The sequence below is a fragment of the Chlorocebus sabaeus genome, chromosome 21 (genome assembly GCF_047675955.1).
Source record: "Chlorocebus sabaeus isolate Y175 chromosome 21, mChlSab1.0.hap1, whole genome shotgun sequence".
Taxonomy (NCBI): domain Eukaryota; kingdom Metazoa; phylum Chordata; class Mammalia; order Primates; family Cercopithecidae; genus Chlorocebus; species Chlorocebus sabaeus.
In genome coordinates, this window is record NC_132924.1 from 46182605 (window position 1) to 46202325 (window position 19721).

A 19721-nucleotide genomic window follows, 5' to 3' on the forward strand; every position below is an offset into this window, starting at 1 on the left:
AATGCATAAGTATTTATAGCACGATGTTTATCGTTGCATTACATTTACTAGTTAAAAATGGAAGACTACATTTACATACACAACAATAGAGGAGCAGTTAAATAAGTTATGATGGTGTGCTGGTTCTTGGTTGACTTTTTCCATAGATTGATTCCTCCCTCCCTTTCTCCTTCAGCACTGTGTATAGTAAGAGGTTACCTTCACCAGGCTTCTTTTTCTAGCTTTTTCTCTCAACTAGCTTTTAACTCCTTTAGCTTGTATTAGTCATTCTCACACTGCTAAAAAGAACTATCTGAGACTGAGTAACTTGTAAAGAAAAGAGTTTTAGTTGGCTCACAGTTCTGCAGACTGTACAGGAAGAATGACTAGAGAGGCCTCAAGTAACTTTCAGTCATGGCAGAAGGGGAAGCAGGCATGTTTTACATGACCAGAGCAGGAGGAAGGGAGAGAAGAGGGAGGTGCTATCGACTTTTAAACAACCAATATCTTGAGAACTCACTCACTATCAGGAGAACAGCAAGAGGGCAATCTACCCCCGTGATTCAACACTTCCCACGAGGCCCCTCCTCCGACATTGGGGATTTCAATTTGACATGAGATTTGGGCAGGGACACAAATCCAAACCATGTCATAGCCTAATGGGAAGTACTGTTGGGAGACTGGTGGGCAGGAAGAAGGGATAAGCCGTAGTACTTCTCTCCCTTCCTTCTCTGCCATGTATATTATTTCTGGCATTGATTGGCTTTGCTCCATGGGAAATGCTCTTGCTAGACAAGCCAATCGTGACTCCAACGTTTCCTGGATGACCATAGCCCCTGGGCTCTACTAATACCACCTTCTCCATTTGTCCCTACAGCTCAGCAATGCTAGTGGCTTCCTATTGGTACTAATCTCTAGATTACCTCTTTGTTACTGTTTGGCTTTTTACTTCTCCCATCATCTGTGTAACAACTCTTTTTTTGTATAAAATTTCCTCTGCTTTAAAAAGTTGGAAATAATTTTGTTTTGCTCATTGGAATGCACACACACACTTTTGCCGCCAGTAAAACCAAGAAAAAAAGGCTATACCTGTATAACCATATACTAAAAAAAAATGTTCCTGGTAAGTTATTAACTCCAAGAAGGAAGTTGTTGTATCTTATGTTTGATATGGCCCATCGAAAAATCGAACCATTATGTGTATATAGAAATGCATTCGTATGATAACAATGGTAATAACTACCGTTTTTAGGGAAAAACAGATATGGCAAAAATATCCACCAAGAGGATATGTTATCCCTCTGAAGTGGAGTGGAAGGTGTGCATATATTGAGAAGAAAGGATGCTGTCACTTTTTACTTTAAATACAACTATATTGTTTGTATTTTTTTCCTCTTGTAATGTATCACATTGTTAATTTCCAAATTTTTTTTAAGCAGGTAATAAAACAGTATGCCTAATATGATCACTTTTATTAAAAACATTTTTTTCTTGAGACACAGTCTTGCTCTGTCACCCAGTCTGGAATGCAACAGCGCGATCTCCACTGTCTGCAACCACCTCTTGGGTTCAAGCAATTCTCCTGCCTCAGCCTCCCGAGTAGCTGGGACTACAGGTGCCTACCACCACACCCAGCTAATTTTGTATTTTTAGTAGAGACAGGGTTTTGCCATGTTGGCCAGGCTAGTCTCAAACTCCTGATCTCAGGTGATCTGTCTATCTCAGCCTCCCAAAGTGCTAGCAGTATAGGTGTGAGCCATCACACCCAGTCACTTTTATTAAAAATTAATGTCCATGTGTATTTACTTGTAATGGGAATGGTCTGAAAGGACAGTCAATTCTGCTATAACATGTGCTTTGAGATTAAATTTGTTCCAACGTGATTAATATACTAGAAAATAATTTGAGCATACTACCTATGCTCATGTGTGATTTTTTTTTTTTCAGTGAAAAAGAGTAGGTGAACTTTAAAAAACTGAACTGAAAAACTGAAAGGCGTGGGACGCACAAAATACACACATTGCTTATAATAGCACTCTCACTTCACCTATGTGTTGTGAGCCGTGACACCCACATGTCATATTACAACTTTCTGATTTCAGATAACCCATATTTCAATAAACTAAAGTAACTTATAGTTTGCAAATCTTCCAATGTCTAATTTCCAAAACAAGTTTCAGGCCTTTTTCAAGGTAAAGCATCATATTTATTTTAGTATGTATGTATGTCTTAACCGTATAACATGTGTGAAAGTGTGCTACCATTTTTATTTGGCTTTGATCTTTTTTTTTTTGTTTCTTTTGAGTCATTATGACGTTTTTGAGTATTTTACCCTAATCACATTTTTCTCATAAGTTCCGTGGTTTTTATTGCACAGTTTTGTACTGTATTGTGATTCTTAGGAATAGATATATCACATTATAGCAAAACTGACTATACATGTACCAAAATGTTAATAGTGTTTTGGGCAGTAATTTATTACTGCTTATCTATAGTTTCTATATTTTTCTAAAACAGTCATTCATTGATACTTTAATTAGATCTATCTAAACATCTTTAAATGATAAAATGGCAGCTAAAGGATGATTACAGCTAGGGTAAAGGGCTGAGGCTATTCTGGCAAGCTCCACATATTCACTGGTAATGTAATAAATTAAGTGCCTTGTAATCTACTTAAAAGGTACAATCACTTAAGCTCTTTCTGTAAAACAGAAATATGTCTCACAGCAACATCTTGGCACCTTCTTTAATCAGAAAGTTCCCATAAGTACTAACAAGAATCGAGAAGATGTGACTAACCAAGTTTCCATTAAACAATGTAGGTTATGTAATAAGCCAAATGCCCCTAAACTGGTTGTAAACATTCAGAAGTCATAATAGCATGATTCAGATACAGAAATATAAATAGGTAATAAGGAGCCAGATATTCAGGGGCTTACTGACTTTCAAGCTATTATTAAGTAGCTCGCCTATATCCTGTCCCTGCAGGAAATAAAGAGACTACAAACTTGAACACATTGTAAATTTCTAAATGAGGAGAAAAAAATGTTTTTCTATGTGATTTGATGCTTGAATTTCTATCCAGTTTTTCAGAGTGAACTTGTAGCTGCATTATCACTTTTTTCTTTCCATGTCACTATTACGATTTTTTTCTCTTCTTTTTCAAGTAGTAACTTGCTCCACCTACAGTCAAACTGCACTGTATGACTTTGATTTGGGTGTGAGTCCTCTTTTCCCTCCCCCACATGCCCTGTTTCTGGCCTAGCGCCCACTGAACTCTGTACTTGTTCTTGATCCTTGTATTTTTCTGTCTCTACACAGAATCGACTGTTGAGTGTGCTCTCAATGGAGGGTTTTAGCTGTTCTCTGACAAAGAGCTTGTTCTAAGCTGCACATCTCGTCCTCTTTGTTCAGCCTCTGGCTTCAAGCATTGAATCCTAAATATTCTCCAGCTGGGAATCAGACAAGGGCAGAAATGAAGAACCCAGAAGCCCAGCAGGATGTTTCATTTTCCCAGGGATTTCGCATGTTGTTTTACACGATGAAACCCAATGAAACTTCATTTCAAACGTTAGAAGAGGTGCCTGATTATGTTAAAAAGGTGAGACTATATTGGAAGAGGTTACTCTTACTGTTGCTGCTTTCTTAATAAATGGTAAGGTCAACTTCCTTAGGGTTTTGTTCACTTTCATTATTCAAATTATTAAATTCTAATAATAATTCCGTTTCTTAAAGGCATGAAGTAAAAGTAGAATTTCTACTTGAATTTCCTTACAATCCATAGCCATCTTCACCTGTAAATTCCCTCCCTCCTTTGTATGTCACTCCAGAATATGATAGAAACAAAAGTTCAAAGTTTTCCTGGACTCCGTGGCATTGTAAATGTAGCTGTTGGAAGCTCAATGTCAAATAGTTACACCACATCAGTCAACTTTGTAACAATTTCATTTTTAAATCTTTAACTTGTCCACCCCTTCCAGGGAAACTATTTCCTCTTTCATTTGGTAGAATAGTTCTGCAGAATGAAGGATATGCAGCTTGACCAGGTCCAACTCTGACTTCCCTAGTTTGAATTTGAACCAAGTTTTCTTTGAAACTCTGAAGTACTCAGAGGCACATTTCACTTCTGGTTCCTGGCTATGACTGGAAGTGGAAATATCCAGAATTAGAACTTGAATACTGAAGTTCCCCACCCTATCAGAGTTGTTCCTACAACACTCACTGGTTCAAGGCAGAAATAGAAAAAAGAAAAAATGACATCACAGAATATGTTACTGAGAGTTCAATTTAGAAAGCTTCAAAACTCATGATTACCTTCCAAATGAGTAAAATCCACACTTTTTCAAGATTAGATATTACGCTTTCTTTCTGATTTTTTTAGGTTAAAAAAGTGGCACTGATATCTTCATAAAATATTATTGTTTATACTGCAACATCAAACCGAATTCAATGCTCCATCACCAATAGTGGAGCCTTCAAAACATTTCTTATTACGTGAAACAAAAATCAAAACCAAGTGAATAAAATCTGAATCGTGTTTTAAAAAAACATGTAAAATTATCATATTCTCTAAAGTTCTAGGAAGAAAATTGTCTCTACCCTTTCAATTTCATCGTTAGAAATAGTTCTGGTAATTCTAATATGAAAAATTAGAATTATGTGCATCTTTAAGGAAAGCCTCTTGAAGTGGATCTAAATTACACATGTAGAGATGATAGGCTTCTAATTATTTACCTTATTCTCAATGTATTTTTTTAACCTCATTTGGAAGATGTTCCTCCTAATCTTATAATATGATAATTATGATGGTTATATCTGTGATTATGTTTCCTATTCAAATTGGATGATAGAATTTGAGCACATATTTAGCAAATGTCTAAAATAATTAGACTTCTTTACCACTGTGTGGGAAGTAATCCTCTAAAATGGGTGTCTACCATCTCCTACGGTGCTTCCCAAATCTGGGCATTTCAATTCTGAAGTGACTAATCAGGAAATGTAAAATAATTTCATATGGAACATAATAGCATCTCTTTTCTGCAATTTCCTTTCCAGGCAACTCCATTTTTCATTTCCTTGATGCTACTTGAACTTGTTGTCAGCTGGATTCACAAAGGGAAGTCACCGGGTCGCTTGGATGACGCTTTAACGTCAATCTCAGCTGGTGTTCTGTCTCGACTTCCAAGGTGAGTTAGATGGTTAACAACGCTGAGTAGAAAAACTGAAATTGCCTAAGTATGAGGGACAAAGGAACTCAATGCATGGGAGAATTAGTTTATTTCCACAAATATTCCCAAAGAATTCTGTTCATGTCATTATCTAAAATTTTGATATTTTGTTCTTCACTGATTTTTTGCACTCATTTTAAAAATCACCCTAAAGATTATTTATCTTGACTTTGTTGATACCCCTTTAAAATGAGTGCTTCATTTGCCTTATTGTGGTTCCAGCTTTGAGTTATGGTCTAGTTCTCTATTAAAACTGTGTTTTGTCTCTTTCAGCTTCAGAAAGAATAGCTCTCTGGGGTGTAGACATTCCCTAGAGCAGGTCACAAATCTCTGAATAACTACAATGGTTTCCTAATTGGTGTCTGGCTCTAGTACAACCCCGTTTGCAGCCAAACATTTCCATAATATGTATAGTGAAAATCCTTCACTGGCTCCCTATTGCCTCAAGTATAAGGTACAAATCCCTGTCTTGAACTATAGAGAACACTGTTTCTCTGACTTTGCTTTTGGGTCCTCCACTCTCCTGTCTGTCATCTTTATCCCATCATGCTTTACTACTTGCCATTTCCACATATGCCACAGGCACTTCCCTCTGCCTAGAAAACCATCCAGGCCAATTCAGATTCATTTATTAGGTCTAAGCATAGATGTCACACTCTTCAACAAGCCTTATCTGTTCTCCAACCTTATGTTAGGCATTCCTACACTACAGTCCCATGGAATTGTGTGCTTATCCCAGATCTAGAATTATCACAAGACATGATGCTCACCTGTTTTTCTCTCAGCCCTTCCTGCTAGCTCGCACACAACTTGAGAGCAAGAGGTGTGTGTTCTTAATAGTTTTAGCTCCTGTGCCTGGAATGATGTCTGTTGCATGTAAAGTTACACAAAAAGCAGTAATATTCCTGTAACATTATGTTCATGCTAAAATTAGGTGATATTGGGACCTGATAATAGTAAGATATAAATGATCTACTATTTGTTTAGAAAGAGTACATTATAATGTGTGAAGAGGAAAGACCAAAAAAATGGAAGTCATCTTCAACACATGTGGGCTTACCAAAGAGGCAGAGGGTGAGCAAAGATTCCCTTAGACGTCTGTGCTTTGAGCTACTGATGAATGTTCTCATTCCAGCTTCCCACCCATTGCTTCTTGTCCTGTTTTAAGAGCTTTACTTCGGACTGGTGCTCATTGCTTTGGAATGTTTCTATTAACCGCCCAGTGGGAAACTAAGGTGGATTTTTAAAAAATAACATGAAAACTTTAAACATCTAAAAAAGGTGGAATAATTTCATATATTACGTAAAATAGTTTAAATAAAAATAAACCTAAAAGTATTTTTTTTCAATAAGTGTTTGAGAAAAGTGCATTAGGTATATAGTAGAAGTAATCTTAATAATATTTACTCTGAAAAACTACTTGTAATTGTTGCATTTTGTAGTTGGAATCAGAGGAAGATAATGTCTCCAGAAATTTGCAGCTAATTCCCAGATTATCATGAATAAGAATTTACAAGTATAGATAATTTCCTTTATTATAATACATGTCCCCCTTAAGCAGAAATGAACAATAAATACATTCAACATGCCCAAGGGTATATAGCTTTAGATGTAGATTTAGTTATTTGAAAATACCCAGTTGGTTAATTTAGCTCATTCTCAGAAAGTTAAGTGTATAAGTTTATGGAAATCAGATTATTGATAAACTATAAATGTCACCTGATAACTGAAAATTGCCCTGCATATACAATTATAGGTCATATATTTTACTGAATTGGAATGAATTTGTTAAGCATTTTGACAACGAATTTGACAGCAAATTGAATGAACTCTTCAGAATTATTTTTTTACCTTTTAAAGTTTGATTTGGTTCCAAATTAAATTAGATTGTTCTCTTATCATAACATTGTAGGTACCAGAAATACAAACTGTATCCTCAATACAATATTTTTGCTCAGCAGTGTCATTTTAAAAAGGTACAGAGTTATAACAGGAAAATAAGAATAAAAGAGATATTTTTACAAACTATACATCCCCAAAAGCAGAGAGAAAGAGAGAGAGAGAGAGAAGAGAGAGAGGGAGGGAGAGAGGGGGAGAGGGAGGGGGAGGGAGAGAGAGAGAGAGAGAGAGAGAGAGAGAGAGAGAGAGAGAGAGAGAGAGAGAAGGAAAAAAAGAAACCAAAACAAACCAGTCCTTCAGGGATAGAACATGCGGTTCTTTTCCTTCACCCACTACTCATAACAGTCCTTAAACTAACACAAACTGTTAACTCTGGTGCCCTTTGAGAGAAAGGTAAAAGGTTATGAACTTTAATTTGGAGAATATTTTTCTATAGTTATTTTAAATGAGAATAGCAAATTACACCTTTTTTCCTTGTAGATGTAAAGAAGAATTCTAAATTATGAAATATGGATTTCTTTAAAGTGTTTCAAGGAATTTTCTCTTTTACAGCCTTGTCTGAAAGATCCCAGTAAAGCAAATTATCTGAAAATGAATTTTGTTTTGTTTTGTTTTGTTGTATAGAACTATGGTGAAAATGTTTGTATTTTATTTGTTGCTATAAAAAAATCCCAAACCCAGATATAAACAGAAAAGGAAAAGCAAGCCTGTGGATCCATTCCTCTCAATCCGCTTTCAGAAAAAAAAAAGGAAGAATTTGACATCAATTCTTAAAACAATATTTCAGTTGAAGCCACAGCGTCAAGGGGAATCCCTGTGCAAATCATTAACAGCTGAGGGTTAGATTAACACTGCAATGATTGTATCCTCTCCCAGGGACTAATTTCATTTTCTACACTAGCAACAGGGGCTTGCTACGTCCTTCAAATAGGTGATTTCAAGACAAATGGTAGTATGCCTTTTGCTAATACGTTTGTGAAGAATTATGCTTTGGATAATAATTCCAAATAAGCATGTGGCCTCTGACAAAAGAAGTGGAAATCAAAGCGAACACGTTTTTCCACTTCGTCATTCACGTAATAGAAATGTTGTGTGCAGACTTTGAAGAAAAACGATGTGTTTTTTTTGAGGATCTTAATTTTAGGATTACATAAAATTTCAGGTACCTTAAAGATTAATAGTGTGCTTACCATGGTGATAGAAAAGACACATGCTACCTCTTTCAAATCTTTATGTCAAGGAAAATATTAACGATGGAGAAGATTATATCTTGTTTACAAGTCTGTTGGACAGACCATGGTCTGTAATAAAAGTCCATCTGTCCTAAGAAACAGATTCTGGGCAAGCTTGCATCTGTTTTGCTCTTCTGAAATCCAGTAGACAGCCTATCATCCAGTAGGCAGCCTTTCTAATCAGATACTAGTCCTAGTTATAAAAAGATATGTCTATGTATTCTAGATAAACACAGTGTATCATGCAAATAATCTGCCTTTCTAACAATTAATCGCATATGTGACTGCAAAAAAATTAAACTTTATTTAACAAAGTATTTACAAAATCTATTGTTCAAGCAAACGTATCTAAAACTTGTGAAATATCCTGCTACTGACTTAAATGTTAATGAGTGAAAAATAATCACATTTTTTTTTTCCTGCCTGTTTAAGCAGAACTCAATTTCCAATCCTTCATTAGAAAACCGGGACTTCAATTTGTTACTTCCTTCCAATGTTTCTACTTCCATAAATTGCATCCTCCCCAGAGAAGTTTTATTCCTGATATAAATATCTACAGTATGTTTGTTTTTAATGGGTTCATTTATTCTGTTGAAACAGCAGATTATAAATCAAATTGCAATAGGTTAGAGGGATAATTTAAGTAGGTAAATTTTCAAATAAAGTTGGGGACACTCCACTTTTAATACATATGGGTCACTGCCAATTTTTACTATGGAGCTAGCTCCACAATGTTCACCCATATATATGCATACTTTTACTGGCCATGCCTGCCATGGAATTTTCCATTCCTGACAAGAAAGTTTCAATTCACCAAAAAAAAAAAAAAAAAAAAAAATTTAAAAGAAGGAAATTAAACCTTTTAAAAATATTTTTGACTCTTTGGGATGGGGCCAGAGAATATAGAAAAATTGTATACTGGGTTTTTATACTAGGGGCTTTAACATGAATGGCTAAATGTTGCCTTGGCAAATCAGATCAAACAAATGAATGTGTATAATTTTGGATGATGACTTTAATAAGCAGCAATTCATTGTCCAAAATAAGAGATAAATGAATCTATGCAATGTTAATAATAATGCTTTATTATTAATACTAAAATTTGTTAATTTAGAAATAATTATTAAAAATCCCCATGTAAGGAAAATAGATTTTAAAAATTTGTTGGTTTGTTAATTATATCTGAGAGAATGTCTCATTTCCTCTTAACATTTGCATTAAAAAACTAATAAATAGACTTTGCCTTTGTTATTAATTGCGTAACTTCACAAACTGCTATTAGACGAAACTTCCCTAGTGAATGCAAGGTTCACTGCTTATTAGTCTGGACTTGTGTGTTTATTCAATCGAGTAATACATTTCCTGCAAAGTAAAGAATGTGGCAAATTCATTTCTTCCAAATCTATCACATTGTGTTTTTAAAGGTTTATGGTTTTATGGTTTCTGTTATGAAGAAATTAAATTAAGTGATTGTTTTATGAACCTAATACCATTTAACAATAAGAATTAGTAGTACAGATTTTATTTGTTTGCAGACGGTAAAGGTAATATTATCTATCTTATTATTACCAAGCAAAAATCAATATTCCACTAGATGGAGCAAAAGTGGCAGTAGCTTTACAGACAGGCAGTGCAAACTCCCGGATTCAGTTGAAGAGATTTTGAAGTAAATAAATAACAACATTTCGCAGAAAAATCTCTCTCACTCTCTCTACATAAATGTATATATGTGTGTGTGATCCAATATATATGCATATATATATGATCCAACATATATACATATATATGATCCTATAGATATACACACATATGATCCAAAATATATATACACACACACATATATATATATATGATCCAATACATTAATTTATTTGTAACTTTTTGGAGTTTTAAGGATATTTGTAATAATCTTGTTTAAATATTCATTTATTTTCTGGCTCATAAAACAAGAGTATTTGAAATAAAAATATCTAATTTTTTTTTTTGTTTTGTTTTGTATAATCTGACCAAATCAGAACACTCAGCTATAATGACAGTTATGGAATAATATAAATTGGCAGATTCGTATGAGTATAGTACATAAGTCTACTTACTCTGAAACTTGCTCTGTTATTTTAGGAGGTTGCAGTGAGAGCATTACTTCAAATGTCACTTACTTTCTTAATGACAACAACCTGAGAGTCATTTTAGGGCTCATTCAGCCTAATTATCTCATACCTTAAATTAGCCTTAGATACTGAACGGGTGAACGTCATGACCACTCTCACACTTCTATTCCTGGCGATGGGTAGACTCAGATGGAGATGACTTTGAAAACTCATTTGTTTCTAATTCTCAATCCCCAAATAACATTTATTTCTGATTTATTGATTATTTTTTAATATTAGCATTAAAACTGAATTTTATTTTGTAAAAAATGGGGATTAATACTAAATCGTAATTTTGTAACTTAGCAGCTTTTTTATAGTAACTGAACATTGACAAATTTCTAGTGATGAGAGAAAAATGTTTTGTAAAACACGCAGAAAATCAGATCACTAGTTAGAGAAATAAGCTACTTTTCATTTGCTGAAACATATACTTCAGACCCAAGAGAAAACTGCTGTTTGGGGGAATTCATGTAGAAAATAGGACAATGGAAGGAAAGCCTCTCTATACGCAGGTTGCTAATTAGAGGAATTCTAATGTCTCTTTACATTTAGATCACTTTCCTGGTCTTACATTCAAACTTAAGGCATAAAAGGGATCTAGTATTTGGGAATTCCAAGCCCCTGTGCTACCCAATATTCCATCTTCATGTGATAAAGTAAGCTTACTATATACGTACATATTATATATGCCTCTTCCCGCAGGATGGAGTTTAGAGAGTTTAAATTCCAGGATGCAGAGTCATGTGCTGAGATTGCAGGGTGGAAGGGGTAAGGGGGATTGAGGAGAGAAAGAGGAAGGAACTTTGGTTTATGATTCAAGGTCTGGTGGGAACATTTCTGAAAATGTAGGTGCTATTTTCTGCAATCCAGGGCTTTCCAGAGCTTGATAATCATTTCCCAGCTGTATTGCTTAGGTGAATTACTTTTAGTTGTGGGCACTCCATGGCTATTCTTTCATATATGTAATAATAGAATATCAAATTAATTTTGCTGATAGAAAGCAGGGAATATAACTCTCACAGCTTCTCCCCTCCTTCTTCGTGTCTTGAGGGAAGTTAGGCTTCATGCTAATGTGTGTGGGATGTGGTGGGGGGAAGGCTTGACTGTAGTATGTCAAGCATATTTCAGCTCAATTTGTGTCAATCCTAATAAGTCAGTTGACGGAGTAATAAATTGGGTGTCTGCTCAAGACCTGGCACCTGTACAGGAAATAGAAAAGTATTTCAATTTCAGGCAGGTTTTTAAAAATTTTTATTGATTGATTGATTTAATTGTATTTATTTATTTTTTTTATTTTAACAAATGGAAGTTTTTCCAGGACCTTCAGTCTGTTATTGAGATCTTGGTATCTTAATGCCTATTTCCGTTTTCACTGGAGCTGACAAGAAACATAGCATATTTTTTTAAAAAGGTATTAAATTGAGGGAACATTTATAAGGCTGGTGGCATTTGCCCTGTTTAATAGTGTGTTCTTGTGTCTTGTACTGTGCTTAGTAGGCTCTTCATATGAATTCACTGAATGACTGCCTGAATCCATGGAGGAATCTGCTTTGATACTGTGTGCTAATACTTAAGCCATTCAGCTATAGATGATTTCAACTTTCTACTACATTTTGTTTTAATCTATTTTTCTGGATCAGTTGTCTTAAGGCAGAGGTTATCAACTGGGGAAATTTTTACTCCCCAGGAAACACTTGGAAATATCTGGAGACATTTTTGTAATCATAGCTGGGGTGAGAAGGAGGGGTCCTAAATCTAGGTGCTAAAGAACAGCAATGCTGGAATACATTCAATGATGCACACGAAAGGCCTTCGAAACAGAAAAGTATTTGGCCCAAATGGCAGTAGTGTTAAAGTTAAGAATTCCTGTTTTAGAGAAATGGTTATATTGAAGCATATAAAACTGATATTGTCATTTTTAACCTAAAACTTGAATTTTATATGGGTAACCCCTATTAATAAACAATAGTGAGCAATTTTAAGATTTCATAGTTTCAGTAAACTTTTGCACCAAACAACCTCTTCCAACAAAGAACTATCCTGTCCAAATGTCAACAGGGGCACTGTTGTGAAGCCCTCATCTAAATATATAAAAGTAACCAACCAAGCTAACGAGCTTTACAGTATAATTTGTTCTAACCCCCTACTTTGACTAACATACCTTCATAAAAACTTGGAAGGCAGGTTTTAAATGAAGGCCCACAAGCAGTCTCAGGGCCACTGCAGCAGTGGTTTCTGGAGTACTCAGAGTATCACTCAGATTGACATTGTAGTAGGGGTACAGGATGAGCAATTCCTTTGGGTCAAGGACTTGAACACATGGACAAAACTGGTTCTTCCAACCATGTAATCTCAAATTGGAAATTGAGTTTTTTAATGTGTGGTGATGTGTACTCTTGTTCAAAATTGTAAGCATTTGGCATTTCTCTCAGTTATGTACATTAATGATGTTATAAGATAGCCTAGTTTTACAGATTAAATAATAATACTTTAAAATATTAAAGTATAAGAGGTTGTTTTAAAGTTATTAAATCACAGTTAAATTCATATGATAGTTAAATTCAAGAATAAAATTAAAGAGCTGGATCTTTAAAAGAACCAGTAAAATGCTAATTTGCAGAAACTGACTCTGTAAAGGGAAATACTGTAAAAATAAAAAATTTTAGTAGTATAATAATCTGCACCACTTCTTCCACTTTTATCTAAAATTAGAATATTTAAGATGTTTCTCAGAATTTTCAGCACCAAACTTGTTGATGACTTATAAATATATCTTTATCAACCAGAATGATTAATTCTTTTTATATTTAAAAATAAAAATAGAAGAAAAAGTCAACTCAAATTGATAAAAGAGACAAAACAAATAATCTAGAAGCTAACCTTAAATTTGATCACATAAAACTTGAAAGAAAAAATAATATACTTTCTAAAATTAAAGTATATTTTGTAGGTTTTTAAAAGTTACTGAAAATAAGAATTTGCAGAAGTTTGATAAATAGGTGGCAAGATATAGTCTAGTGTCTGAGTTTTAGAAACAATTGTTTATTTTAATTAGGTTCGTATACCTTACATCTAAGGAAATTCTTTTCCTAATATTTTGAAAAGCCTAGTTTTATTCCCTTTATAAAGCATTCTTCATATATACTTCAGTAAAATTTAGAAATGACAATCATAGAAATTAAGTTGTAGTCTTGTCATATTTATGTTGCATGGGCTCAATGAAAAATATTTTAAGAGACATGAAAAAATGGCCTTTTAAATTTCATAAAGTTGAGAGCACAAACAGCTGGCATCCATAATGCCTATGAAATAAAATAAAGCTTCCTGGGAATGATTTTGATACTAAGGAATTTGAGCCTTTAAAAAGAATGACAGAGAAGAAACAAAGTAGAAGAAAGAGTTTCATTTTTTCATATGAAGACATTAATTTTAAATGTTATCTAAAACATTTTAGCATAATTTTATTTCTAAAATGTTATATAATCACTGATTGTGAATTTTATCTTCCAGTCTATTTTTCAGGAGCATTGAACTGACCAGTTATATTTACATCTGGGAGAACTACAGGCTGTTCAGTTTGCCTTGGGATTCTCCATGGACTTGGTATTTAACCTTCTTTGGAGTTGACTTTGGCTACTACTGGTTCCATCGTATGGCCCATGGTAAGCTGCGAATGAGGACTTTTTGTTAACTTAGGTTGAACTGTGTTTGGTACATAGTATATATTCAGTAAATAATTATTGAATGGATAAATACAGGAATAAAATAGGATGTTTTATTGGATATAAAAGTTAATAATGAAAGTTTACTTTGCAATTTAAGTGGAGAAAATCTGAAGCCATATTTTAAAAGGATATGAAATTATTGGAAGTACATTTTTTTCACTTCTTTCTAATTTTAAAAAGGATTAGAAAGTGACGGCTATAGCATTGCTTTTTAAATCATTTACCATTTGGTTTTTAATGAAAATTTTAATTGTTATGGGGATATTTATTAGTCAGAACCCAAACAAGTTCCTAACATTTGGCTGTTAGGATAAAAGGTTTTTTTGTTTGTTTGTGTTTAATTTTTTATTTCAATAGGTTTTTGGGGAGCAGGTGGTGTTTGGTTATGTGAATAAGTTCTTTAGTTTTGATTTCTGAGATTCTGGTGCACCTATCACTCGAGCAGTGTACCCTGTACCCAATGTGTAATCTTTTATCCCTTGCCACCCCCGCCCTCTCCCCCGAGTCCCTAAAGTCCAATGTATCGTTCTTATGCCTTTGTGTCCTCTTAGCTTAGCTCCCACATATGAGTGAGAACATATGATGCTTGGTTTTCCATTCCTGAGTCACTTCACTTAGAATAATAGTCTCCAGTTCCATCTGGGTTGCTAAAAATGCCATTATTTCATTCCTTTTTATGGTTGAGTAGTATTCGATGCTAAATATATATCACATTTTCTTTATCTGCTCATTTCTTGATGGGCATTTGGGCTGGTTTCATATTTTTGCAGTGAAAAGGGAACCCTCTTACACTGTTGGTAGGAAGGATAAACTAGTACAACCTCTATGGAAAACAGTGTGGAGATTCCTTAAAGAAGGAAAGGTAGATCCACTACTGTTTGATCTGTAATTGATCCAGTAATTCCAGTGGAATCTACTTTTCCTTCTTTACCCAGAGGAAAATGAATCATTATATGAAAAAGATACTTGCACATGCATGTTTATAGCAGTATTGCATTTTAATATATTGCCTTCCATTATTGTTATTATCACAAGCTTTGTAGAGTCTAAAAATATACACAATATCAAACTTCACAGCCCAATTATTGAGGGTCATTCAGGACTCTGCAACAGAATGGAATTTTAAGTAATGTATTCTACTATAGTAAACTTAATTCAATGTGTTGGCAGTACTTCCACATTACAAATGAAAATGCAATCAGCTAGGCCCTGACCATATGCACTTTTTCTGTTACCATAGTTTTGCAAAATGTCTCATCTGCAAAAGCCCTCTTACTGCACTGGTTCACTGAATTTGCTTTTTGGGATTCTTGGCTGCACTTCCAAAGAAATATTTTGTTATAGAAAGGGAAATGGAAGAATGAGGAACAAATCTAGATCTGAACCTCTGTAGGGATATGTAGGGGCTGAGAAATAGTTGTAGAGCTAAGGTGAGCAAGTGGTCTCTGAGGAGAAAAAACATGCCAAAGTATTTCTGAAGGGAAGAGCGGGAAAGTACTAATCTTGAAAAACTACTGAAGAGCAGAACTCAGGATTTCAGTGGGTGGTTGGTTGAGTGGGTGGGGAGGAAGGAAGGAAGAGGAAGGAAACTGGAATAATAATAATAAATAGATGGCAGATGGACAGAAGAGACCAGAGATCAGGGTGAATAACTGAGTTATCTGTGTAGGAGTAAATGTGACCAAATATCCTTCCCAAGCAAGGATGAAGGAATTAGGAGTAGCATGGATTTGTGTTATGCTCAAGGCTGTTAAACTTTAAATATAGCATTGTTTATGTTAACCACCTTAAGCATGTGCATTTAATGAAACTCTATGAAGGCTTAATTGATTAGAACAATTTGAAGTGAATATATAAATTAGAAAAAGTCATTAATTTTGTGTGTGATAACATTTGTCTTTGACACATAATAGGTCAGTTCCTGACACTATTTCCTCATATATAAATGCAAAGTCTACTCCAAAATCAAACATGATTAAGAATAAATATGGTTTATGTAATAACATATTTGTGTTTTATTTCAAATGAGTAGTTTTTTTCCTAAAATGAACTCATTGGCAATCTTCCTCATTTTCTATGCAACAAAGGGGTGTTGCAGAAAGCATTTATATTGTACTATATTACATATTTTCAAGAACCTTCCTCATGCCACACTGCCCAACACGGATCTGTTTATTTGGGAAATCTGCAAATTTGTTTACTCCTTGAAAGCCCATTATAACAGGAAACAAAGAACCAACAAAATAATACCAATATAAAACTCTTAAAAATGTTGATTATAAGTGTTCTCAGTTGGGAAGAGCAATAAAGTAAAATAACATATTAAAAATGTGGCATCAAGGCTATTTAAAGTGTGCTTCTCATTAGAAATTTTGAACTGAATCCAGTAAAAAAGGCAGGCATTAAAAAAATTTTGAAAACCTTCTGGAAAAACATTCACAACCTTCAGGCTATGGAGCCAAACCGTAAGTTCAAAGACTTTTGACTTGTAATGGAAAGCTAGTAGGAAAAAAGTAATTTATTTAAATGTATCAACCTTCAATATAATGCTTAATTTTTAAATTTTATTTGTAAATAATATTGTAAAATATTAAAATGGGTTTTTAGAAATCAAGACACACACAGGACTAAAAAAACTTCCATATAATATCCAATTTCTTGACCCTCTTGGAATACTGTCCAAACTGAATAACTGGTCAAATTTATTTAAATGAAAAGTTTCAATAATTCAAAATACATATGTCATCTTAAAATATAGTAAGATAAAAATAAAATCCTACTTTTTCTATTCAATGTATTACTTTCTTTTCACTACTTCAGAATGATATAGCAAAAACATATTTCACATTTGTTAGTATGTTAAATGCTGTGAGTTTTGAAGAAACAATATATTATGTATTTAAAATTTTGTCTTTACATGTATTTAAATTGCTTCCTTAGGATTCCAAATCATTGCTGGATTTGTTGTCGTTGTCATTTGTTTCTATTGCATATATGCTGCATTTTCTCAGTTATGGGACAGTTAGCAGAAAACAGTTTACTCTCAACATTTGAATTCCATCTCTATCACTATGCCAAGATATTGAAGTTCTGTATGCTCTTTATGTATTTTTTTCTTCCTCTGGAATGAAAAAGAAATTGCTAATTATGGTCAAATTACACAAAGCAAGGGCAATACAATAGTTCTATTATAGACAGCTTTGATGATTTTAGAAAAATATATAGAAGGATAAATAGTTCTTAAATTTAACAAGTAACTTTGTGCATTCTTTTCCTCCACATAAAAATAGTGCATTAGGCTGGGCGCAGTGGCTCACGCCTGTAATCCCAGCACTTTCGGAGGCCGAGGCTGGAGGATCACAAGGTCAGGAGTTCGAGACCAGCCTGACCAACATGGTGAAACCCCGTCTCTATTAAAAATACAAAAATTAGCAGGTGTGGTGGTGCATACCTGTAATCCCAGCTACTCAGGAGGCTGAGACAGGAGAATTGCTTGAACCCGGGAGGCGGATGTTACAGTAAGCCAATACCATGCCATTGCCATCCAGCCTGGGGCGACAGAGCGAGACTCTGTCTCAAAAAGTAAAAAAGAAAAAATAAAAAAAAAAGTATATTATTTTTCTTTGTACATTTTATTAGTTATACTAAACATGTAAGAAAACAGGTAAAGATTTTCAAGGAAGCAGTTTTAAAAGCTGATAATTACTGCTTGGGAGGAACAAGAATAAGGCCTTCAGGGTCCTGATAATAAACTCTGCCTTGCCTTGGGAGGTATTTACATGAGTTCTTATATTTGTAAAAATTCATTGAGTTAGTTGTACACTTAAAATTTATACTTTTTCTCTATATATACTTTTATAGAAAGTTAAATTCATAAATAATGTCACCGATGTAATTTCTTGGTTTATAGTTCTAAGGCAGAATGCTACAGTATATAACCAAATTTAGAAAAACAATACGAGAGGTTATGATTTGTGACTCTATGTATAAATATGTGACTTTATACTATTTTTAACTGTATCAGTGTCAACCAAGTATGGGGAAGTGCCAGCATGCCAGTTATTAATTTATGGCCTCTCTTCAAATCTATTCTTCTTTGCCCTTCCTTGTATTGTCAGAGCTGCATGCTGTAGACATTTCTCTCTTCCCAGCTGACTTGATGTTAGACTTTGCCAATTTAAGGGGTTGGAGGGACACTGCAAAGGCGGAACATGAGAAAGAGACCTTGCCTCCATTTTCCAGCATGCTCTTTTGTATCTGGCACTTACAAGTTTGGTATGTGAGGGATGTGGTACACTTCACCTCTTGCTCAGCTGTAGCCTACACACTCTGGCAAGATTCTCTGCCATTCAGGGGGCCGCACCAAAAAAACTAGCTGTAGCTCATACACTCTGGGACCTATATACTCTATTTAGTAAATTTCTCTGTTGCCAACAGAGTTCCAGTCATAGCCACAACCTCTCCAGAGATGTCTGAGTCTTAGACTTGGGGGTGGTGTGAGTGTGTGAGTACATGAGTTGGACTCTTCTAAAGGTATAAGTACCTCCTCGATTCTCTCTCCCTCAGCTCTATAGGCAGTAGCTACATTCTTTGATTGCTACTTCTGTAACATTGAATTCCTCCCTCCTTACCTCTTTAGTAGTTAAATTCCTCTTTACCCATTAATAATTCTTTATATTAACTTTTCCTTATTCAAGTTACTAATGTGGTTTCTGTCTCCTGATTGGACCCTGACTGAAATAGGCAGCCTCCTCATATATTACATAGAATAACAAATTAGAGTTTTCATATGAAAAAAGCTCAACATCACTAATCATTACAGAAATAAAAATCAAAACCACAGTAAGATACCATCTTACACTAGTCAGAATGACTATTATTAAAAAGTCAAAAAATAACAGATGTTGGTGAGGTAGCAGAAAAAAAGGAATGCTTATACACTGTTGGTGGGAGTGCAAGTCAGTTCAGCCATTGTGTAAAGCAGTTTGACAATTCCTCAAATAACTTAGAATTACCATTTGACACAGAAATCCAGTTATTGAGTACATACCCAAAGGAATATAAATTGTTCTATTATAAAGACACATGCATGTGTATGTTCAATGCAGCACTATTCACAATAGCAAAGACATGGAATAAATATAAATACCAACCAATGGTAGACCAGATAAAGAAAATGTGGTATATATACACTATGGAATACTATGCAGCCATAAAAAAGAGATCATGTCCTTTGCAGCAACATAGATAGAGTTGGAGAACATTATCCTAAGCAAACTAAGGAAGAGAAAACCACATACCACATGTTCTCACTTATAAGTGGGAGTTAAACAATGAGAACACAGGGATGCTAGGAGAGGAGCACTGACACTGCAGCCAACTTGAGTATGGAGGGTGAGAGAAGGGAGAAAATCAGAAGAAAGTACCTATCAGGTATTATGCTTATTACCAAGGGGATGAAATTATCTGTACACCAAACCTCATGACACACAGTTTACATAGAACAAA

General features: G+C 34.4%; 1 protein-coding gene across 1 annotated transcript in view; it reads left to right on the forward strand.

Annotated features, from left to right (window-relative positions):
* Positions 1 to 3454: 3454 nt before the first annotated feature.
* Positions 3455 to 19721, forward strand: part of AGMO (alkylglycerol monooxygenase) — a 352083-nt gene continuing 335816 nt past the window's right edge. The window contains exons 1-3 of the mRNA XM_007981992.3: positions 3455 to 3580; positions 5035 to 5165; positions 13999 to 14150. Coding sequence (XP_007980183.1) covers positions 3455 to 3580; positions 5035 to 5165; positions 13999 to 14150 — 409 coding nt within the window. The remainder of the gene's footprint in view (positions 3581 to 5034; positions 5166 to 13998; positions 14151 to 19721) is intronic.